The following is a 24,979-nucleotide window of genomic DNA, read 5'->3' on the forward strand; positions in this document are numbered from 1 at the left end:
GAGTCCTGCTGGGGGCTGGGGGGGGGAACGCCACATTTTTTGCTCATTTCTGCCCCCCCGCAGCCCCCAGGAGCTGTCTGAAAGCCTCCATAAGGGTATGCACAGCCGTTTTGGTGAAGGGGGCGGGGCTTTGGGAGGCAACAAAATGCTGTATTCGATGTATAAGACACACACAGATTTTCAGCCTCTTTTTTGAGGAAAAAAGGTGCATCTTATACTCTGAAAAATATGGTAGTCTTCAAGAAAATAACCATGGGTATAGATCTGCAGTTGCTAAGATGTTATGCAGGGTCTAAACTTTGTGAGCAAATTGTGTAAGTGTTATTTCATGATGGTCCTTTTTCAGAGATCCTGGGTCAGCTCTTCAAAGCTACTTGTTATTATGCTGACTTTCCTTATGAGACATATTGTAATTTTGCAACCAATAATTTATAGAAGTAAGGATATCAAAAATTTAATAGTTCTTTGAACTTTCGTGAACAGCTTTTTCACAACTTCCATATAGTAAAAACATAGAGGGGAAATAGTTATTTTCTGACTTTGAAAGGTATCCACATCCATCTTAAAGATAAAGGTAAAGGTTCCCCTTGCACATATGTGCTAGTCGTTCCTGACTCTAAGGGGTGGTACTCATCTCCATTTCAAAGCTGAAGAGCCAGCGCTGTCCAAAGACATCTTCGTGGTCATGTGGCCAGCATGACTAAACACTGAAGGCGCATGGAACACTTTTACCTTCCCACCAAAGGTAGTCCCTATTTTTCTACTTGCATTTTTACATGTTTTCAAACTGCTAGGTTGGCAGAAGCTGGGACAAGTAACGGGAGCTCACCCCGTTACACGGCTCTAGGGATTCGAACTGCTGAATTGCTGACCTTCTGATTGACAAACTCAGCATCTTAGCCACTGAGCCACCGCATCCCTCTTACCATAATCCATCTTACCATAAACAATATTTTTCCAAATACTTTTTTCATGTTTTGCTGTGTGCTAGAAATATTCATTGTAGGTCTTCATTCTTCCATTGTGTTAATTTGAATATTATATTAAATGTTAATCCCTCTCTTTTTTCCTGTAGTAAAGAAAAATGGCAAAAATGGAGGTGAAGACATCTCTTCTTGACAATATGATTGGGGTTGGAGATATGGTTCTTCTGGAGCCCCTTACTGAGGAAACCTTTATCAGCAATCTCAAAAAACGCTTTGATCACAATGAAATATACGTAAGTGTGCTATAAATAATTTTCATATATTAATTTATATGGTATTCATTTCACAGAAAGGCATAGATTGAAAATTCTAGACTGATATATGAAATGGTATTTTTCCCCAACACTACAAAAATAAGATTATTAAATGTGTGATATATAACTATATGCTGAATGGTAGATCTATTTTAATGACTGTAATAGACTGAGTAATTTAATAATCTAATTAACAATTGATGCATAACTACTATAATTCCCCTTGCTGCGTCTTAGTAAAAGGTATTAATAGTGACATATGGCTCATGAGACTATAGAACAGAATGGGTAAAGATGAGATTAGGAGACCTAAATACAGGAGAAAAGGAAGATCGAAGTAGGAATAATTGGAGGAGTAAAAGGGTGGTTTAGGATTTCACTTAGAAGTAAATATCATTTATCTATGCAGTTTCATATTTTTTCTTTATTACTTAACTTGCATAGAGGTAAAAAGATGCTGTTGTTTCTTAAAAGCCTATTGAGCGATTCTCATTTCTGATTTAGTATATCAGTGAAGCCACAATTTTGTTTGAGAGGTTCTTTTATTCAGAGCAGTGCGTTCCTCAATCATGGTTTTGCTTAGCATATTATGCATGCTCAGCCAATTATGATTTACTGAGCAAATCACATTGTCAGCTCTGGTTCAACATGATATGCGAATCCAGCATTTTTCCTTTTCTTTTGAAGTTCTTTGGAACGTCATCTGTTGCCTTAATGCAAATGACAGAATGGCTTCCCTCTCCAGAATTACTCTTTAACTCTTTTAAAATAAAATAAAATGTTGTTTAGACTTGCCAAACAGAGGTTGCAACATAAAATCCTCTTTAAATGTGATGCTTTCTTTTGTTAAAAGAAAAATGTGCATGTCTGAATATCATAGTCTTTCTTGGTTTAGAAATAATGTGACTCTCTCCACTCTTCATCTCTCTACAATTAACTACCATCATCTCTTTCACTTTGATTTGGAGTTTACAGTTATCCACTGAAAAGAGCATTAACATTAACCTGGATTCCATTCTCAAAATTGCTTAACGTTATCCTGTTCATTCCCCCGTATATGAGAATTATAGCATTATATGCTGTACTTCACTTTGTTTTCAAAACTTCATTCCTGTGGTTGAAAGGATTGCTTAGTAATGAAGGAGGATTGTAAGAAATGTTACACTTCTACATATATATTAAAGACATGGAAAAGTCAGCATTATTTTCTAAAACCAAGTTAGCAATTTATAATGGCTCAGGTTATGTTTTCTACTGTTGGTTTGAAATTTACAGTAAGAGTATCATAGGCAGATTACTCTGTCAAACCAGATATATAAACTGATTAAATTAAAATGCATGTTTGGCCATAGTTTAGCTCTGCCAATTGTCAGCAGTTCGATCCTGACCAGCTCAAGTTTTCCAACCTTCTGAGGTCAGTGAAATGAAGACCCAGATTGCGGAGGGAGAGGGGGTAATATGTTGACTCTAAACTGCTTAGAGAGGGCTGAAAACACTATGAAGTGGTATATAAGTCTAAGTGCTATTGCTGTTGCTGTTAATATGCTCATAACCCAATTACTCATAATTTTATTTTTCCATAAAATAAAATGGATTCAAGAAAACTTAAAAATATAATTAATTAGTAATTATTGTTATGATATTAAGCTTTCATAAAATGGAGTACATTGATTGAAGTGTTTTCATCTGTGAAAGTCTTAGGTACACATGTATGAATATAAGAGAGATTGTAAGAATGTAAGAAACACTAAGCAAGTGGCTTTGATTTTGGTTTGCCAATGTGTGAAATGGATTTCAGACATGTTGGGATTATCATTTATGGCCAGATTTCAGTGTTACACCTAATACCTTCTTTGGTTTTTGGTCTTGAAGAAAGGTGTTTATAGTTCCAATAATTTCCAGTATTAGTTTTTAATCTACATTCTTTCACAAATATAGATTCTTGTCAAACTTCCCAGAACACTGTTTTAAGGCCATGAAACATCCATCAATGTGAAAGAATACATTTCATGAGAAGAATATGGCAGTTACCTGAACTGCTATTTTAGGAGTTGGGATAGGAGTCTCCAGTAGTGGTATTATCACGCCCAATTGGCCACGAGACTGGACTAAAGCTGAAGCCACGCCTCTGTGCTCCACCTTTGACTTCCAGTTTCATCGAAGCGAGCTCTCCCGAGACCTGAAAACAAGGCACAAAGGACAAACCTTCCTCCCCACCAGCCATCTAGCTAGCATAGGGTGGGAACTGGAGACTCCTGTCCCAAGTCCTAAAATAGCAGTTCAGGTAAGACCAACTACCATTTTCCGGAGTGAGGGACAGGAGTCTCCAGTAGTGGGACCTACCCAAGCTATAGTCCCATGTAGTGGGAAACTAATGATCTGCTAGGACCTGCTGTGGGACCCGGCGACCGAACGCTGTATCAGCCGATGCGAACGCATCCAGCCTGTAATGCCGAATAAATGGCGATAGGGAGGCCCATGTCGCTGCCCTGCAAATGTCATCTATAGGCACCTGGGAAGACCAAGCTGCTGAGGTTGCTGCGCTCCTGGTAAAATGTGCCGTGATATCGACCGGCATAGGCAACTTCTGCGACTCGTATGCCAGGGCGATAGCCGAATGGATCCAATGGCTAATGGTGGAAGAGGTGACACGTTTACCCAGTGACGAAGGCTGTAAGGACAAAAATAACACCTCCGACCTCAGGAAGGCAACCGTCCGCTTCAAATATATGGGTAATGCCTGTCGTACATCCAACCGGTGCCACTGATGTTCCCGTTCCCTGATCGGATCCGGACAAAAATCCAGAAGGACCACCTCCTGGGAACGATGGAAAATGGAATTCACTTTGGGCATAAAAACAGGATCTAAACACAGCACAAACCTGTTGCTGTGGAACACACATAAATCCTTCCTGGAGGAAAGAGCCCTTAATTTGGACACGCGCCAAGCTGAAGTGACTGGCACCAAAAATACCATCTTAGGAGTGAGCAACTTCAGGCTGACCATTCTCAATGGCTCAAAAGGTTCTGACATAAGAGCCTGCAACACCATGGAAAGGTTCCACGTGGGGAACCTATGGACTACAGGGGAACGCAAATTCGAGACTCCCCTAAGGAATCTCTTAACCATTGGTAGCTGGGTGGGGGAATCCGATCCCTCACCAGGGATAACCGTAGTGAGCACAGCCAGCTGCCTCCGCACTGCACCATGGAACAGCCCTTTGTCTAACCCGTCCTGAATGAAATCCAGGACCTGTGGGACCGAAGTCGTAGTAGGCACCTCCTGGGCAGCTTGACATCAGGTCACAAAGGAGGCCCAGGTGGAGTCATAGATCCTCATAGTGGACTGTCTATGCGAAGCCTCTATGTTCCTAATCACCCGGTGTGACAGATGAGCCTCTCTCAGGCGCTCCCGCTCAATCTCCACATGGCTAGTTTCAGCCAGTGTGGCTCCAGGTGCACCAGCCTCCCCTGATGCAACTCTATCTCCCCCTCTGGGATCCGCCACAGGGACTGGACCAACAGGATCATGAGGTGCGCAAACCAAGCTGTCTGTGGCCAATGCGGAGCCACCAGAATGATCTCCCTGCTCCTTGACTAACTTCTGAATGACCCCGGGATTCAGGGGAAGGGGAGGAAAATCGTACAAGAGCCCGTCTGCCACCTTGTGCGAAGGGCGTCAAACCCCTCAGTTCCCCGAGCCGGGAACCGAGAGAAGAACTGGGGGAATTGCACATTGGATGGCGTGGTGAAAAGGTCCACCACTAGTCGCCCGAACCTCTGACAGATGCTCCGGAACAGCTCCTGGGAGAGACTCCACTCCCTGTTGTCCACCGTCTCTCGACTCAACCAGTCGGCCTTATGGTTGTCGACGCCGGTGATGTGCTCCGCCTGGATGGACTGCAGGTGCCTCTCCACCCAGTTGCCCAGCAATATCGCCTCTGTATACAGTGCCTTGGAGCTTGTGCCACCCTGCTGATTGATGTGGGCCTTCGCTGCCACTTTGTCAGTCAAGATCAGGATGTGATGACCCTCAATGGAACCCTAGAAGTGCCAAAGGGCCAGATGGATTGCCCGGAGCGCCAACCAATTGATGTTGTGAAGGAGGTCCCTCCATGACCATTGGCCCTGTGCCAACTGAGACCCCAGAGTCACCCCCAGCCGAACAGACTGGCGTCTGTGGTGAGGATGAGGCGCTCCTGGTCTCTGAAGTTGCACCCCTTGAACAAGGCTGGGGAGAGCCACCACTTGAGGGGGACCAGTATTGTGGGGTGGCCTGGACCATGGCCGGCGAGCTGCTGGTATTGGCCCTCTGGAACGGCAGGAGTCACCACTGCAGAGTCCTGGTGTGCAGCACGCCCATGGCACTATCTCGATGCAGGAGATGAGCTGGAGAGAAAGGCTATGGGAACATAACAGTCCCTACGGACCTGCTTAACCATTTTAACCAAACTGGACCTACGGTCTGGGGAGAGGAAAACTTTTCCTGAACAGGAATCTATAACAGCCCCCAAATGAAGGAACCTAGTGGACAGGGAGAGGGAACTCTTCTCAAAATTAACAAAAAACCCTAAACATTGAAGGGGGTCTATGACCTGCCAAAGGTCCGTCCTTGTCTGACTCTGCGACATCCTCTGCATGAGGATGTCATCCAGGTAACAATGTAGCATAATGGGAAAACCCCTCAAGTGTGCCGCCACTACCGCCAGCACCTTGGTGAAGGACCTGGGTGCTGACGACAAACCAAAAGGTAGGGCCCTGTATTGATAGTGGATTCCCAGGTAAGAAAACCTGAGGAATCGCCTGTGCTCTGGGAGGATGGGGATATGGAGATAAGCCTCTATGAGAACTATATAAGCCATGTAGTCACCCTCCCGTATGCCTGCCAATATGGACTTAAGGGAGGCCATCTTGAACTTGCGATAAACTAAATATTGGTTCAAAAACTTCAAGTCCAGAATAGCTCTCCAACCCCCCGAAGCCTTTGGCATGAGAAACAGATTCGAATAGAACCCCTGGCCTACGTGGCCTGCTGGGACCAGCTCCACCACAGCTATGTCAAACAGATGTTTAATAGCCTGACGCATCAGCCTGCGTTTCTCTATACTTTGAGCCAGGGGAAACGTGTGGAAGAAATTGGGGGGGGGGGATAGAAAGGAACTCTAAATGAAGCCGAGATGTGACCGTGCTGAGCACCCAAGCATCAGAGGAAATTTCTGCCCAGGCCTCAGAAAAGAGAGCGAGGTGACCACCAATGGGTGGGGTCGAAGACAACCTATTTGCTCCGGCGGTAAGGGCAACCACCTCCCCCTCGAAAGGAGCGTTTACTTTGCTGTTGGAAGCGGGGCCTATCCCAGTTGTAACTCCTCTTGGGCTGCCTTTCTGACCTGGGGGAAGAATACCTGCTCTGCTGAGCCTCCTGCTCCTGAGGTCGATATGAGGGCTTGCAGTAGAATGGTGTAGACTTTTGCTCCGCCTTCTTTGTTGAAGTGAGCAGGACCTTCTTCTTATTCTTGTCCTCCACGAGGATTGGGTCAAGGGAGGTTCAGAAGAGAGAGCCCCCTGTGTAGTTGGCCGATGCCAGTTGCCACTTTGACTTGTTATCTGTCTGCCAACCCCGGAGCCAAAGAAGGCGGCGAGAGGTAACTGATGATGCCAGAGCCCTGGAAGCGAACTTCATTGCGTTCAATGTGGCATCAGCCAAAAACTGTGCCACCACCACCAACTTGTTCAAGTCCTGGTAAAGGTGCACATCCTCTGGAGGAACGCACTCCTGGATCTTCTCCATCCACAGGATAGCCGTGCGGTTGAAGAAGGATGCAGATGCTGTTGCCTTGATGGCCCAGGCTGCAGACTGGAACGTCTTCCTCAGCATCATCTCCACCTTCCTGTCATCCACCTTCAGGTTGTCAGCCACATCCTTGGCCACCAATGAGGTGGGGACGCAAAAGCGACCACAGGAGGGTCCACAGTGGGCAGCTGTAAGGCCTGGGAAAAATCTGGCTTGATATTATAGAAATGTCTATCATTGCTGCCAGGCTTGGGAAAAGCCGCAGGTTTCTCCCACTGCTTCTTCACCACCTCCAAAAACAGGTGAGGAGCCGGGATCTCCCCCTTAGCAGACTTGGCTTCAGAAAACACTGGGTTCTCAGGTTTTTTCACTGTAACCCCTTCCTTAGCTCCATCCTTAGCTCCTTCCTTAACTTCTCGCTCCCTCCAAGCTGAGCAGTGGCACGCGCCTTGTGCAGAAGGGACCGGAATAAATTTGGAGAGAAAAGGCAAGTGAAAGCTGGAGGCTCCAGCTCTGAATCTTCCTCATCCTCAGAAAGGTCTGGGTCCCTCTGGGCCTTATCCCCTGACACTGAACTTTTACTAGTCAGGGAAGGAGATACGGGGCGGCTCACGGGCCTGATGGAGGACGTCCCTAAGAGGAGCTGGCCCTAGGGGCCTTGCCCTTATCTGATGCTAAGGACTGAATGACCTGTTGCTGAAAGCCTGCAGCAATGCCAGAGGAGATAGCCCTCTCAATAAGATCCTGCAACCCTCTGGGAAGATCGTCCGCATCCAATGAATCCCAGCAGGAATTCACTGGGGCCTGGGATGGCACAGCCTGTGGGGCCAAGGCAGGCCTAGGCAAAGCCTTATCCCTAGGTGGGTCCACCTGCATACAGGAATCTTCCATGTCCAGATCCCGGTCTTCCAAGGAAAGGGGTGGTGAAGGGGAAACCTCCCCAAAGGAATGCCTATTTTCCACTTTCCAGGCAGCCCCAAGCTATCGCTGAGTTTGGTTTGCTTTAGGAACTGCCGCCAAGGCTTGCCTTGGCTCCAAACGCCCATGCATCGTTTTGTCGCTCCTCAGCTCACCAGCAGCCAGAAAACACTCTTCAAGCTCTTCCTAGCGCTCCGTCTCTGCCGCGGCTTGATTCCAGCGGCCGAAAGCACTCTCAAGGCAGTCAGAGCGACGAAAGGCTGTGGGGCTGGAAATCCCGAGCCCGCAAGCCCCCCGATTGCTCAGGGACAAGGGACCGCTGCCACGTGGCTGGCGCAGCTCAAAATGGCCACCGCAATGGCGACCAAGCCTTCCCAGCCCCCAGCAAGCAAGGCCCTCTCTCTAGTGGCCAGTAATGGAAGCCACAATCAGGCAACTTACTGGCAGGAGAAGGGAGCTGTTTCCAAGGAGGCTGTAGAGGCAAGTAGGGTCCAATAGCGATAAATATCAGGAGTCAAAAATTTTATGTCTCGTCTCTGAGATGAAACTGGAAGTCAAGGGTGAAGCACAGAGGCGTAGCTTCAGCTTCAGTCTCGTGGCCAATTGGGCGTGATAATACCACTACTGGAGACTCCTGTCCCTCACTCCGGAAAATATGAATGTTCCTTTAAAGGAGGAAATACAATGTAAATACAAAGCAAATGAATGTCCTCGGCTAGTAGTGACTGATGAGGAAAGATATCTTGGAGTGACAATAAACAGTTCAATGAAGGTGTCAATACAGTGAAAAGTAAAGGATCTCCTCGCACATATGTGCTAGTTGTTCCTGACTCTAGGAGGCAGTCTCATCTCCGTTTCAAAGCCGAAGAGCCAGCGCTCGGTCTGAAGACGTCTTCATGGTCATGTAGCCAGCATGACTAAACATCGAAGGCGCATAGAACGATGTTACCTTCCCACCCTATTTTTCTACTTGCATTTTTACATGCTTTCGAACTGCTAGGTTGGCAGAAACTGGGACAAGTAACGGAATCTCACTCCATTACATGGTGCTAGGGATTCGAACCGCTGAACTGCCAACCTTTCTGATCGACAAGCTCAGTGTCTTAGCCACTGAGCCACAATGTCCTTTCCAATACAGTGTACACGTGCTTTAAAAATGGCAAGAGCATGTTAAGGATAATAAGTAAAGATATTGAAAATGGGGACGACAGTATCATAAGATCCTTATGTGAATCAATGATGTGAGTCCCTTTTTGGGAGAGGGGGCGGTTTAGAAATGCGAAGAATAAATAAATAAATAAATAAAATTGTATCTGGAATATTCTGTACATTTCTGGTAAAATGGACAAAGAAAAGCTATTTTTTTCTCAAAATACTAAAACCAAATGTCATCCAACGACGATGAACCCTGAAAGAATCTGGGACAGAAAAAGGATTTTTTTAAATATACAATGATTAATTTAGTTTTGGAATTCATTGCTCCAAGAGGTAGTATTGACTATCAGCTTGGCTGGCTTCAAAAACGGGTTGGACCAATTCATGGAAGTCCTAAGAATCAATGCATATTAGCCTTGATAGCAGGGTGACTTCCTTTGAAGGCCATCCCCTGGGAGACTAGTGAGTTTCCTTGTGCTCTTGAGGGATCCTTAGTGTTCTCTGATCTTGTTTATTTTCTTGCAGGCGTTTCATTACTCAAACTAGGTAACAACTTCAGTGTGAGGGGTTAGGGTTAGCTCGCACAGCTCTACTGTATAAGTGAGGGATCCAATCCAGCAGGGCACTGCTTATGGTCTTATATTTGCATCAGTTATAAATCTTAACAGGAGGTATGAGCTTCTATAACACTGATGGCAAATCTTTTAGGCACTGAGTGCCCAAACTGAAAGGTGTGCATGCATACACAGCAGAGACCCAAAGACCAGCTGGTTGGCAGGAAGCAGGGCATCTCAACACAGGCAGCACGGCAAGAGGTAAGATCTTTTTCTCTCATGAGCTTCTGTTTCGTCATTTGCAGGGAAACAGAAGCTCAGGAAAGAAACGCCACGGAGACCTGACCTGGGGCGATGGCACACATGCCAGCAGAGAGGGTTCTGCATGCCACCTCTGGCATGCATGCCATAGGTTCACCATCACAGTTCTATAAAGTGGCATAATTCTTCAGTATCTGGAGTGCCGTTGTTACAGAACTTTTAGCTTATTTCAAAATTTGGCCATGACTGCAGTGAGTGGAGAAAATTCTCTTTCACAAAGGTCCATATGAAGGAAAAGGTAAAGATCATTATACAGTATCTTTCACTTCAAACCTCCCCCTCTCCAATTTTTTTTTAAACAAAGTTTTATTGGTTTTTTGGTGTTTTACAAAAGGAAAAGGTATGGGGAAAGTTACAAATTGTGGCAGCCGCAAACTGCGGTAGGTATACCCCCCCTCCAGACTCATGGTGTACATTTGCATAGCATTCAAATATATAATAACATATAGTCAGTGTGGTATTCATTAGTAATTTCAATCAATTTATGTCATGTGGATTTTCTTACTTATTTGTGTGATCTGAGCTTTCTTGATGTCGCCCCATCTCCCCCTGTTGGCAGTGCTCCGGCCCCTCCCGTGTCTTGTGCATCTACTGGGATGTCTTCTGGTTTTTCTAGGAGTAATTTATTTTTTTCCATAAAGGCCTGCGCCTCTATGGGTGTATTAATTCTGACCCTTGTCTCCTCCCAGAATATTAACATACCTTCAGGCAGCAACCAACGAAACCACACCCCCTTCTGGTATAATTTATTCGCCAATTGCGAATAATATTTTCTTTTCTCCCTCACTTTCTTGGGGATCTGTTTCAGTATGGTTATCTCCTTATCTTTGTATATCAGGGCTTGTCCCCTTTGTGTATTCAGAATTTCATCTCGTGCTTTTCCTAAGAAATTTAATGTGTATCTCCCTGGGGACATTGTGTGTTCTAGCATATGCGGAGTTCACTCTATAAACCAGGTCTATTTCCCACCCCATCTGTTGTTTTTCTTTCTGGGTATACTCAGCCAAGATAGTTGTCATGATGTCCCTAATGTTTTCATCATCTGTCTCCATCACATTCTGAAACCTAAGATAAAAGGACATTCTCTCAAACTCTATTTTCATTTGTTGGGTGTCAAGCTCTTTGTTTCCCTTTTGCATGCCCTCCACCCCCCCCCCCCTCATCTCAGCCGCCCCCTGCTCCAAGAGATCCAGTCTCTGTGAGTTCTTATTAATTTTTTCCTGGTTCCCTCTAATTTCTTCTTTCATGCCCTTCAGTTGTTTCTTTATTTCCTCTTGTCCCTGTAGAATTTGCTGAAACATTTGATGAAACTCCCAAGTCCGTAGTTTTAACTTGTTTAAAGGCTGTCAATGTTGATTGTGTGCTCGGACTTGAGGTTGCAGATGTCGGGGCAGAGGCAGCAAAGCCAGACTTTCCAGGAGGTGGTCTTTTAGATGTCATTGTTAGTAATAGAGAGTCCAGTCAGTATAGAGAAGAATCAGTCAGAGTGGTAGAGCAGCCAAGGGAGTCCGGGGGGTAGAGAGACCAGGCACAAGGGAGCTCTCTAATCACCCTGGCAGGGAACAGACGTTTTTCACTCCAAAAAGTTCAAAAGCAAACAATCCACAAGAGAATTATCCAAATAACACGGAGACAAAGACCGGAAGCCTGAAGCTAAGAGGTGGAGTCAAGTTCATCTTTCATGAAGACAACGGAAGTGTGCCATCTTGCCCTGCCAACTTCAGGTACTGAGGCAACAAATAAGTTTTCAAAATTCAAAGTTCCCAAGGCTTCCAGATCCCATTGTCTTAAAACCTAAAGGTTTAAATCTGAAGATCCATTTAGTTGGAGTGTGACCTCTTTGGTTTGGCTCTCCCCCTCCTCCTTCCCTGGGGCTACGAGCACATTTGTTTCTAGCCACTTGTCCAAGGGGGGGGGGAAATCCTCCTCCCCTCCAGCCGCACTTCTCCAAGTTGTTTACATAGTTGGTGGTAGATGGGAGAAAAGTGGCCAGAACCAATCAACACAACTGACAAGTTTTAGAGTTGGTAATAGGTATGAAGGGAGTCTACACCTCACCGCACCGCCGCTGCATCCTTCAACTGTCTTTTTTTCTTCTGGACAGCCTCACAGCGAAGACGCTTCAGCGCGCCTCCCCTTTGCGCTCCTCGGTGCCTGGAGCGAAGCGGGAGCCCCCCGACGGCCGCCGCCGATGCAGGGGTCCTCCCGCCGCGCCGCTCCTCCGGCAGAACGCCTCTCCGGGGCGTCCTGTGCCCCCCAAGGAGTGGGGAGCCCACCGGGGATGCGCGGGGCGAGCAGTCTCTGCCCGTCGCCGTCAGCCGCCGGAACCGGAAGTCCCCCTCTCCAATTTTTTTAACGTGAATCTCTGATAAGTTCCAACATGTCTTGTTTAAAAATAAAATATTTTTTATGGTGGTGAAACCAAGCAAGTCCAAACCCCAGAAAAATTATCTCTTAGATTTTAGGACCAGCTTGTGGAATGGCTTTATGTTTGGGGAGGTGGCAATGGGCAGGGAAATTAGTTACTGTGCCTGTTGTAGTATGATTTTTGTTATTGTAGGAATCATTTGCCTTCCAGCCAGCAATGAATGTTATGATGAAATGTTTCGTTTAATGGCATGGATCTTCATTCCTCTACTTATTTGGAATACTTTCAAATAAGTATTTCAATTCCTATGTTCAGCTCTTGGATAAAAAAGTAAATGACAAACCAAACTACAGATACTCCTCGACTTACAACAATTTATTTGGTGACTGTTCAAAATTACATCAGCACTGAAAAAAGTGACTTATCACCGTTTTTCACACTTACAACCGCTGCAGTTTCTCCATGGCCATGTGATCAAAATTCAGATACCGACTCCATATTTATGACGGTTGCATTATGTGTGATCACCTTTTGTAATCTGACGAGCAAAGTCAATGGGGAAACTAGATTCACTTTAACAACTGTGTTATTAACTTAACTCCAGTGATTCACTTAACAACTGTGGGCAAAATTCACTTAATGAATGTCTCACTTAGCAACAAATTTTGGGCTCAGTTGATGTCTTAAGTTGAGGACTATATATCTGATTGACTTTGAGAATAATATCAACTCATGTCCTCAGGATAGTATTAATAAGATTAAAAGAAAATCCTCGGTGAAGTTAAGGAATGATGTTTAATTGCCAAATACACACGGTGTTTTTTTTCAGTGAAGTGCCACACTACATGTTCCCTAAGTAATTTACAACTTTTATTTTCTAATTAATGCTATACATGTAGAAGACATTTGACTGGGAAATTGACATCAAACCCTGGAAGATAAGCAGCAGGAAATGTAAAGAAAACTGCATGTATTTTATTCACCAAGAGTTGAGCTCAGCTCAAGGGGCATCCTTGCAATGCAAATTTTATTTCTGCTTTATTGTCTTGCTTTTTCACTGGATATATTTCTTTAATCTCCTCCCCTACTGTAAGTTATAGTTCATGAAAATATTGGTAATTTGTTTAATTGAAAAGTTTCAAATGTTAGAATATAAATCTTTGGTTGATGTAAGGACAAGAAATACAAATTGTACATACATATTGTTTAGACGCTTCACCAAGGCTCTATGAATTTATAGCTATTCTGTTCTGCTTCATGAAAACAGAACTTTACTATACAATTTTCCCCCCTCACTGTTACTTACTCCAAAGTTTCCTTTAAAAAAAAAAGATTGGAACAGGAACCTTCTGTGGATGTGTGTTATGGCTAAGAGCCATAATTTTTCAGTGAACATGATTGGTTCTGGCCACTTTTCTCCCATCTACCACCAACTATGTAAACAATGAAACTGCTTTTCAGTCTCATTTAAATGTTAAAGTCTAATTTGGGGAGGGAATGGTGCAAGAGCCAATGAAAAATAAAGTGATTCTAGTGTTCTTGCAATGTTAGACTGTTCCCTTTTCATCACCTCTTCTTTCAGGGATTCATAGTGTTTTTAAAACTGGTAGAGATGTTCTTGTGTTTCTAGCATTAAGATGGATTCTGTTAATTGAAGTACTGAATGTGCATCTGTAAATCGTATTTAATTTTTACAACATCTGTCAGATATTTGGCATAAATACTGCTTTCACTTACCTGGAATCAAGCCCAAATTGAACAGTAGGCCTTACATGATTGATGTTTCTAATCATGAAATGTTTATCCTAGGATTGATTTACTTTTCTTTGGTTCCCTTAGTCCTCTTCCCCTCCTGTTTGTTAATGCTATAAGGTAGCTGCACCCAATTTCAGTTATATTTGACTCTAAGGTCTTGGTGAGTTATCATGGAATTGAAGTCTCATATATCTGGAGACTCCCATATATCTGGAGAGTCCCCTTTAGGGAAACCTGTTGCTACTGAATTGCCAATTTAAAGTTCTTTAGAAATACAGCACAAATACTTGCATGCTTTTAATACATTCATAAAATCAAAAAAAATAATTGATAATTAATATGATAGTTTGGGAATTGCAAATTAAACAAATGAAGATGAATTGTAATTTAATTTGTTTACAGACTAAGCTTTTTGGTGTAACCTAATTTATACTTTTTTTCCCTGGGGGTTGGTTTGACTCAATGAAAACACACTTTTCTTTGCCATTGATCAGCTTTATTCTGTAATCAGTTTATTTCAGTAAAAAATATTATAGATGGGCTTGGGGAGAAATGTAATGCAAACCAGTATGTGAATTTTATAAACAAATATAAATCACCTATACATTTTGTTGTACAGTTCTTTAATTAAATGGGGAGACATAAATGTATATACTAAAGGAAGACACAGGTATTGATGGAAAAATTGCAGAACAATATTTATATGCAGAAATATCGTATTTTTCGGAGTATAAGACGCATCAAGGTTTTGAAGAGGCAAATTTTAAAAAAGGTAGGTCGAGGGATAGAGAGGGAGAAAAAAAAGAGAAATATAGTAGGTAGGTAGGTAGAGAGAGTAGGTAGGTAGGTAGGTGGGTAGATAAGGGGAGAGAGAGAGAGAGAGAGAGAGAGAGAGAGAGAGAGAGAGAGAGAGAGAGAGAGAGAAATACAGCAGGTAGGTAGGGAGAGAGTGTGTGTAGGTAAGTAGGTAGAGGGATAGAGACAGAAATAGAAAGAGAGAGAGAGAGAGAAATACAGTAGATAGGTAGGGAAAGAGAGAGTAGGTACGTAGGTAGGTAGAGGGATAGAGAGAGAGAAATACAGTAGGTAGGTAGGGAGAGAGAGAGTAGGTAGGTAGGTAGGTAGATGTTTCCAGGTGTATTTATCCATGTGCTGGAGAAGGAAATCACTGACAAACCTTAAGACTTTGTTTCTGCTGGCACAGCACTTGATCAATGTAATTCTCATCAGTTAAAGAGCTTTCCAAAAGGGGGGAAAAAGTTTTTACACTCTGCAAACCTCTGAAAAATGGCCCGTTTTTCGCGAAAATGGGCCCATTTTTTTCCAAATAAAAGGCATGAATAGGCTTGGGGGGGGGCTTGCAGAGTGCTCCTGGGGGGCAAAAAAGAGAAAAAAACTGTGTTTTTTGCGAAAACAGGCCTGTTTTTTGTCAAAAAAAGTGCATGCATAGCCTTATGGAGGCTTACAGAGTGCTGTTGGGCGCTGGGGGGGGAAACGGCCCATTTTTTGCTCATTTCTGCCCTCCCCAGCCCCCCAGGAGCTCTCTGAAAGCCTCCATAAGGGTATGCACAGCCATTTTGATGAAGGGGCGGGGCTTCGGGAGGCAAAAAAATGCTGTATTCGATGTATAAGATGCACCCAGATTTTAGCCTCTTTTTTTAAGGAAAAAAGTGTGTCTTATACTCCAAAAATATGGTAGTAATTTCAAATGTATGTGTGTATATATATGGGAAGGTTTTAGTAAAAATATATTTCTTAAAAGATATGAGCAAAAAATTAGTTCAATGTGAAAACGGACTAAAACAGCTTAACACTGGAAAAATAAGAAAGAGAATTTAACAAATATTAACCCATTCCAAAGTACAAGATTGAGTAATGTGTACTTGAGGTGGGTGGAAGAGGAATAATATGACTTAGTTTTCAGGCTGAATCAGCCTAATCCTAACCAATGGACAACAATCCTATAAAGTAAAGTAGAAACTACAACTGATTTAAAAAGCTATTACCTGTGAGGAAGATGGGCAAAATCTGATGAATAAATAAATAATATTTTAAACCATTTATTAATGATTAAAAAAAACTATTCCATTAAGCTTTCATTGATGGAACAAAAAATTGAAAACTATTTCAGCTGTGGATAAGGATGATAAGATTTGTACTTTTGGACTCTGACAACAGCTGTCTGAAATTATCAGGTATCCAAAAGCGGCATGATTTAAACAAGGTTGCCAGGTACACATATACCAGGCTTACTTTGAAGGTCTACCTGCAAGGGAGTTCTGGCAGAGAAGTCAGGATTCTGATAAATGCAGAGGCCTAAGATTTTTTTTCAGATGTTCTTCTCGAAATAGGGTGAATATGTTTGCAGAGAGACTGGGCTTGTCCCTTAACCACATTCATCATCTCTGCTCTGCTTCTCTTTTCCTTTCCCTCCCCCTTTTTCCTATTCTTTTCATTCTTTGTATTTCTGTATTTCATATTTTGATCAACTAATAAAAATTCAAAATATCCAAAAAATCAAAATTAGTTTTGTAATCCAAACTACAGATTGAAATGGGGTGACTAGGATAATGAACCTGAGATACACGTTTTCATTTAGACATTATTCAGGTTGCAAGACTACATTTGATATAAATTTTGTACAGATAAACACTGTAATGTGGCTACCTTATCATCTTGCTTTATGATATAGGTAGTCCTCAATTTATTAGTTTCTGACTCAGAAACTACAATTGTTTGTAAATGTGAGTCAGTTGCCAACTGCCCATTTTGCAATTTCTTGACCACCGGGTTGGGTATGAGGGTTGTAAGTGCAAGTGTAGGTTGTAAGTCGCTTTTTCCAAGGCCATTGTAATTTTGAACTATCATTAAGTGAATGGTCATAAGTTGAGAACTACTTTTCATCATTTTAACATAGATTGTTTATTGTTTCTATGTGGCTTTTCCTCTATGGGGAATATCAGAAATAAAACAAATGTCATGTGCAAGTTTAATTAAATGTCAATCATTAACTGGCTGAAAGGTTGATGATCTAATAATAAATTTGCTTGGTTAATCCACAGGATTAATCCAACTCAAATTGCAACTCTGGATGGCTAACAGGATTAAAACTAGAATAAAATCAACAAAATAGAGGCAACAAATAGTAATCTTAAAAATGACGCAATCAAGGCCAGAGTATAAAAAAAACCTGGAAGGACTAGTCTTGTGGTCACCAGAAGTCAACACTATGACGGCAAATAAATGAAGAAATAAAGTAAATATGAACAATTAGTTTACACACAACTACTTCTTTTAGGCTCCAATAGTTTTTAAATTTTGTTGCTTCTATTTGAGTCTAGTCCTTGAGTTCTTACCACAAGTAGTCCTCATTTACTGATTGCAGTTGGGACTACAAGTCCATGCTAAATGATGTCGTAAAGCGAAGCATCATGTGACATAAATTCTATCTGCAGTGTATCACCAGCGGTTGTTAAGTATGATGTCACATAACTGCAACTTGTGACTTCCTGCCAGATTCTCCATTGACTTTGCTTGTCAGAAGCTGACTCTGAAAGTCATAAATAGCAATCTCAAAGGTGAAAAAGTTTTATCAGTTGTGACTGGATGGTGGGGGATAGAAGGATAGGTCATCCCCCCATCATCCAGTTACAACTGATGAAGCTTCTTGGATAAGAAGCAAAACTACTCTTCTTTCTCAAAAAACAGTCCAGTTGACTTTTGAAAAAAAAACCACCTTGGAGATAACTATGACCTGGATGACTGGGAATCTCCATAGACATAAATAGCAATCATGTGCTTGTGAGACACTGTGATGGTCATAAACGCATAAAGTAGAGGTTCCCCTTGCACATATGTGCTAGTCATTCCCGACTCTAGGGGACGGTGCTCATCTCCATTTCAAAGCTGAAGAGCCAGCGCTGTCAGAAGATGTCTCCGTGGTCATGTGGCCAGCATGACTAAATGCCGAATGCACACTGAACGCTGTTATCTTCCCACCAAAGGTGGTCCCTATTTGTCTACTTTCATGTTTACATGTTTTTGAACTGCTAGGTTGGCAGAAGCTGGGACAAGTAATGGGAGCTCACTCCATTACGCGATGCTAGGGATTAGAGCCGCTGAACTGCCAACCTTTCTGATTGACAAGCGCAGTGTCTTGGCCACTGAGCCACCACATCCCATCTCATAAACGCATACCAGTCACCAATTGTCTGATTTAGCAATCACGTCACCATTGAGGTACTGGGACGACCGCAATTTTGAGGACCAGATGCAAATTTCTTTTTTTCAGTGCCATCATAACTTTGAATGATAGCCGAACAATCGTCAGTTAGTAAGGGAAGACCTACCTACAGTAAATGAACATCTGGTACTGTTCTTTCTGTTTCTGTTTTCCCATTTATTTCATGCTCTTGTTCCCTTTTTTTGCAGCTCTTAATTCCAGGTCAGAGAAAGAATATGCATATTATTGAGGAACGAAGTCCCTAAATTTAGCAGTCCTACTTCAATGTGTACTTTCCATCCAGAAGGAACAAATGTTATGTTGTGTATGATAAATGTAATTCAAACAGCTGTGGAGTTTGCATTGGCACGGATATCTGATGATAGATCCATTTATAAAAGTTCACACATTGAGATGGTTCTTTCAGATTTAAAACAAAGATTTAAAACGATATTTTAAAACAGTGTAGTTCACATAGGTTGTGTGGTGACAGATCTGAAGCTACCATGGCAGACCTCTATTTTCCAATCATGAATTCAAATGTATAATACATCAGGGGGTACTTTTTAAAATCTCATGATCACCCCCAACTTTGCCTGTCACCCTCTTTCAGCAGCTTCAGATTCTTAGAATGGTCCAGAGTAGCTTTGTTTTCCCTTCCATCATCCACTGTTCTGGGAATGCTTTTCATATAAAGAAAAAGTCATTGCCCATATTTGCATATAATGTGCAGTTGCCTCTGAGGTGATAGCTAGGTGTGGATTTAAAATTACATTTAAATAGCTTGTAGTACCGAGAAAAAAGTATAAATTAAAGGTCTGACACTTCAGTGTTTCTTTGGAGTTTAATTATATAATCATGTCACAGATATTTAGGCTGTGTATGCAAGAACTTTACACATAGTGCTTTTGCAACTTCTATATTACATCATATTTATATTAAAATATATCAAGAACAGCACTGGGTAAAGTTGAACATTCGTAATAATGTGCTGTTTTGAGGCAAAGGAAGGGAATGCCACTAAACAATTATAGAACCAGGTTGTGAAACTAGTTTCATTTTATTCATATAATTTTTGGAGCAACTTTACTAAAAGTAGGTATCGGATTACCAATTATAAAATTGGTAAATGTGCTTATAAACATCAGATAGTAACTTGCATTGTGGCAGATATCTGTTAAACCGTGTATACTTTATCCATTATTTCTTCTAAATATTGTTACTCAAAGTATCACAGCACTTACGGTAAACTAATTGGAGCCTGATTCTCTGTGAAATGTGGGTGCACGGGGACAAGGTTGAATTCAAAATAAAGCAAATTAAGGGTTTTTGTTTTTATTCCTTGCATTTGCATCAAGAATTCAAAGCAACTTCCATAATATGCCATCTTCCAATTTTACCTTTGAAACTACTAGTCACTCAGTGGATTTTATACTGAAAGGAGATTTGAATCTGAGTTTCTTGAGTCCTAGTCCAGGGCTGTACATTAGCATTGCTCTGTTTGGGATTAGTGTTCAGAGTCATTTAGCCTTATGAATGAAGTTATAGTAATCAACAAAATAAATATGAGACTGTTTTTCTAAAAACAAACAAACCCACAAACAACCCCCACCCCCCAAATAAAATAGAGAGTTGGTTTCTTAAATTGATTTCTTTCTCTGTAGTCTAACCTGGTCTGTAACAAATACCCAAACAATTCTCCAAAGAAAGGAAGTCCTGGGCATCTAGGAATTCCATAATATCCGTATCTGTTTCTGTGTGTCCATATATAGCCCTTTTCTGAATACTCCAAATATTGTTAGTTCTCAGCAGTGCAGGAATTACTAATGTAATGTAAATTCATCAGTATTCATAATGTGTAATACCACCTTGTTTTTTTAAAAAATCATTCAGATAGTTTCATAATAATGATATACAGTAAAATAAGATTATCAAAATATCAGAGAGCATTTCTGATTAACAATTAATTAACATATCACCAGTTAAGAGAGTTGCAAAACTAGATCATGCAATCCAAGAGCAATACATCTTTGATTATTTCTCCAATTCCTTCATCTTGGGGAAGCTTGTAGTAGGGCTACAGTCACAAAGGACTCTGGAGAAAACAGATTATCTGGATCCATGGTGGCCAGATTCAGGCCTGGGCATGGGATAGAAACTGTGTTGGTGACCTGTGGCAAGATTTAGTTAGAGGGAATACTGCTAACTTCATCGTACTGAATTGTTCTTCAGCATTCAGTAATGTTGATCAAAATATCTTTCTGGACTGGGAAGTGGAAATAATGTTTCACAGTGGTTATTCTCCTGCCTAAGTGAGTTGGTCCAGGTGATGGTGGCAAGTTGGAAATGATGAGTCCTTCAAGTGTTTTGTTATGGAATGCTCAATCCTTTCTTGTATTCACTTTAATGTCCACATAAAGTCATTGGGAGAGGACACCCATCAATTTGGGGTGAAGTATTATCAATATGCTGATGTTACCCAGTCATACATCTACAGCCAGGCCAAACGGGATGTGCATTGGATGGCCTAACTTGGTACTTGGAGGCAGTCAGGATTTGAATGGGGAGAATCACACTTGACCCAAGCAAAATGAGAATACTGTGAATTAGAGAACCTACTGATATGAGGACTAGACTACCTTTGATTTAAAACGAAAAACAAAGAAAATAAGATGGAATAGTGAAAATGTAAGAAAGAAAATAGAAAAAGAAATAGAAGAGAAAGAAAAATTTATTTAAAAGTGTTTTCCAATCTTTTTGATGGCAGTTATAATTATATTAGAATGGAATAGAATTCTTTATAGACCAAGTGTGATCAGATACAAAAGGAATTTGTCTTTGGTGCATAAGCTCATATTGTAACTTTTCTAAGTTTACATCTTGGCTATAAGAAATTTTAAAAAAATACAATTTTATTGAAGAAAAAATTAACAAGATAAAAACAATATAAAAGCAAAAAGGAAACAAAATAAGAAAGAATAGAGAACAAGTAAGAAAGGAAATAGCAAAGAAATAGAAGAGAGAGAAAAATATTCTTAAAAAGTGGCTTCTGATCTTTTTGATGGCAGTTATAATTGTATTGTGCCCTCTCTCCCTGAGGTTAGACAATGGCTCTAAAAAAAGTTCTAAAATCAATATTGCTGCAATATCTGTCTGTATTCGTCCATTTCAAAGGGAACAGAAATATACAAACTTTTAAGATGTTAAGATCAGTTCATCAGGAAAGAACTTAGAAAAAAATAACTTTACCCAGTGACATCACTAGTAAGCATCTGTTGTGAATGCTTCCTCACTTTGTACATTTCATCTCAATTTTGACCAAGCAAACTTCCTATGATTGTAAACAAGTCAAACTTGTTTTCTCCTTTTACTCCCAGGCTTTGTGGTACTTACTTTGAAGATATCCAATTTGCAGGTCTGAAATCCTTTCAGCGTTAAAACTAGATTCATGAAAGGGCAGCACTAATTAGCATAAAGAATTGTAGAAACATGGAAATTATCTTATGCCAGTTAAATCATTGGTCTAGCTAGTTCAGTCTTGTCCACTCCCTAACTGTTTTTGCTAAACCTCTCTGGAATTGAAGTTAGAATCTTTTCTATGTGAAGTAGGAATAGATGGCCCAGTTTTCTCCAGATATTTTGGAACATGTCCAATTGGCTTAGTTACCATGCCAGGAATTATGAGGGATACATCTTAAAAATATTTATTTGGCATCATACTGTATCAGAGGTGGTATTCAGCAGGTTCTGACCAGCTCTGGAGAACCAGTAGCAGAAATTTTGAGTAGTTCGGAGAACCGGTAAATACCACCTCTGACTGGCCCCGCCCCATCTATTCTCTGCCTCCCGAGTCCCAGCTGATCGGGAGAGAATGGGGATTTTGCAGTAACCTTCCCCTGGAGTGGGGAGGGAATGAAGATTTTACAGTTTCCTTCTCCTGCCATGCCCACCTAGCCACACCCACCTAGCTACACCACGCCCACCAAGCCACTGGTAGTAAACCACTGTATTGTATGATTCGAAGTATTATTGAACAATGGCATTTGTGTCCTACTGAATTTTTAAATTTATTATTAAATTTATATGCTGTTCATCAAAGTTTATATTCATTTTTTTTTAAAAAATTATAAAAGGAATGGGTGGCTAGTAGCACCAAGGCTGCAGCTTTAGCTTCCAGCTGTGGTGGCACACAGAGCCCTCTCTGCGGGCATTCGAGCCCTCACCCAGCTCAGCTTTACCATGTATGCATAGGTGTCTCCCACCGGCCAGCTGGTTTTGGGGTCTCTACTGCGCATGCATGAGGGCGGGGCGCATGCAGGAAACATGTGCGCATGTGTGGGGGTTACATATGCACATCCGGTGAGGATGTGTGCATGGATGGAGGGTGCGCATGATGGGGTTGGGTGCGCATGCAGGGGGGTCACATGCACATGAGGGCGGGGTACACATGGGGGGGTTGCATGCGCATGCATGGTGTGGGCACGCCCTGAGGGTGCATTGCATTATGGGTGTGTGTATGTGCACGTGCTTTTGGCACTCAGTGCCGAAAAGGTTAACCATTACTGACCTATACAGTCATACATAGCCTCAATAATTTCTTTCCGCCATTGCAGCTGCTTTATGAATGGGAACAGTTGATGGGTTTTTTAATAGTTCTCCATGTCTGTCCACTGACTCCCCATCCCCCAAAGATTAAAAATTCTTCATCATCACAGGATATGGAAACACGTTCTATTTTAATTCAATATTGGCTTTGCATATTTAAAAAGAGAGGCCCTCTTCTTATTAGTGTATGTTTTAAAAACAGTTACAATTAAATAACAGTTAGAAATTCAAATTTTCCTTATGTACAGTGAGAGAACAATTGAAATGTTTGTTTTTAAGTTTTAATTTGTTTGTTATGAAGACAACCTAAATAGTTGTCCAAACACACAACCAATCCTGTGGTAAAGCAGGAAATGGAATCCAAATTGTCTGCTGTTTTCCTGTGCTTTAATCATGAGACCCATCTTTGGGGTCTGAAGTTCTAAAATAGTAGCAGTAGAAGAACAAGTAAAGGATATTCTAATTCCTTAGATGTCACGGCATTTTTCTTCCCACTACCCCAGGAGTTTTGTTTTCATCAATGGAATGTAATTACACTCATTCCATGCTCAAGGAATTAAGTCATTTATATCTCTATTTGTTTATATTAGAATTCTGTTGGGAAAGAGGAAATTGTGTGGGAAAATTCTTTTTCCCTGCCCCCCACCTTCCCCTCTTGCAAAGTATAACATTTGTGGAGTAAGAATGTGGGGGAAGTTTCTTCCAACCTGGTGTTGTAACTGCAAATTTAGAACACACTGTTGGCATCTGAAGTTTGCCAGGTTGGGAGCTGTAAAGGTAATTGTATTCCCATTGAAAACAGAATCCTGAGTAGGGCGCATCCCGAAATAGTAACTTCTTGACATTCTTTGGCTTAAATATGGCGATACATCTGAACTTCTTTCTAAGCGTACTGTAGTTCTTTGACCTTTGAATATACTGGCTATTTTAGAATGTGGTGTATTGGGGTTATACCCCAATGAACAGCTGTTTTTTTTATTTTCAAAATATCAGAGAAGCTTAATTTCGAAAAGAGATTATTTTTACAATCCTCATTAGACGTGACCTTTCAACTTAACATTTTGTTAAGTTCCCCCCCTTCTGTTTTCCAAAGATAAAATTTTCTCCATAGAATTTTTCAGCTATGAGATTTATTCTCTAGCTGCTTCAGCACTTTTTGTCTCTTGAAACTTTTCCTTATTACATGGTAATAAAGAACAGTTCAACTATTTTCACCTCCAGCTGGTTCTTTTTGCTTTTGCCTTCTAATAATAAGAAATGAAATTATGCTAACGTTTGCGTGCAGTGCAATAAGAAAAAAAAAAGCCGTTGCCAAATAATTTAGCTTTGCTAATGATGCGATACACTTTTTGGAATAGGAGATTATATTTTACCAGCTTGTCAAGCTTATCAACTTTCCCCCTTCCCCTTGTGTTAGTCAGTGCTCATAATTTCAAGTTGGTATGTATTGTTCAATAGATCTGAAGGCATCCCGCTGGATAATTTTTATAAGATAACATTTTTATTATGCCATTTACATGCAGAAACCTTAAAAAAATGTGTGACTGTTTTAAAGAGGTGCTGTTCTTACATTTCTGAACAATCTGAAATACTTTTCCTGGATATTACAGAAACCTTTCACTGTTCAAAGCATGTGCACTCTGCCTGCTCCCATCTTCTTCAGAGCGTACAAGCCCCACAATCATTGTGGTGCCTCATTGGGTGATGATGATGATGATAGCAACAGCAATAGCACTTAGACTTATATAGTGTTTTATAGTGCTTTATAGCCCTCTTTAAATGGTTCACAGTGTCAGCATATTGTCTCCAACAATCTGGGTCCTCATTTTACCGACCTCGGAAGGATGGACGGTTGAGTCAACTTTGAGCCAATGAGACTCGAACTGCCAAACTGCTGGCAGCCAGCAGTCAGCAGTCCTGCATTCTAAGTACTACACCACCACGGCTTATGATGATGATGATGATGATGATGATGATGATTTATCGCACAGTCAGCTGAATGTTCAGACTGTATTTGATATTTTTAGCCACCTATGGAGTCCTTACCAAG

At 41.6% G+C, this 24,979-nt stretch overlaps 1 protein-coding gene across 3 annotated transcripts in view; it reads left to right on the forward strand.

The window, feature by feature from the left end:
- Positions 1-24,979, forward strand: part of MYO1B (myosin IB) — a 142,006-nt gene that overhangs the window by 23,130 nt on the left and 93,897 nt on the right. For all 3 annotated transcript variants that reach the window (XM_081934991.1, XM_081934992.1, XM_081934993.1), the window contains exon 2: positions 1,076-1,219. In XM_081934991.1, the coding sequence (XP_081791117.1) occupies positions 1,085-1,219 (135 nt within the window). In that variant the 5' untranslated portion in view covers positions 1,076-1,084. The remainder of the gene's footprint in view (positions 1-1,075; positions 1,220-24,979) is intronic.

This window comes from Natrix helvetica (genome assembly GCF_964273705.1).
Source record: "Natrix helvetica genome assembly, chromosome: 1".
NCBI classification, from domain to species: Eukaryota; Metazoa; Chordata; class Lepidosauria; order Squamata; family Natricidae; genus Natrix; species Natrix helvetica.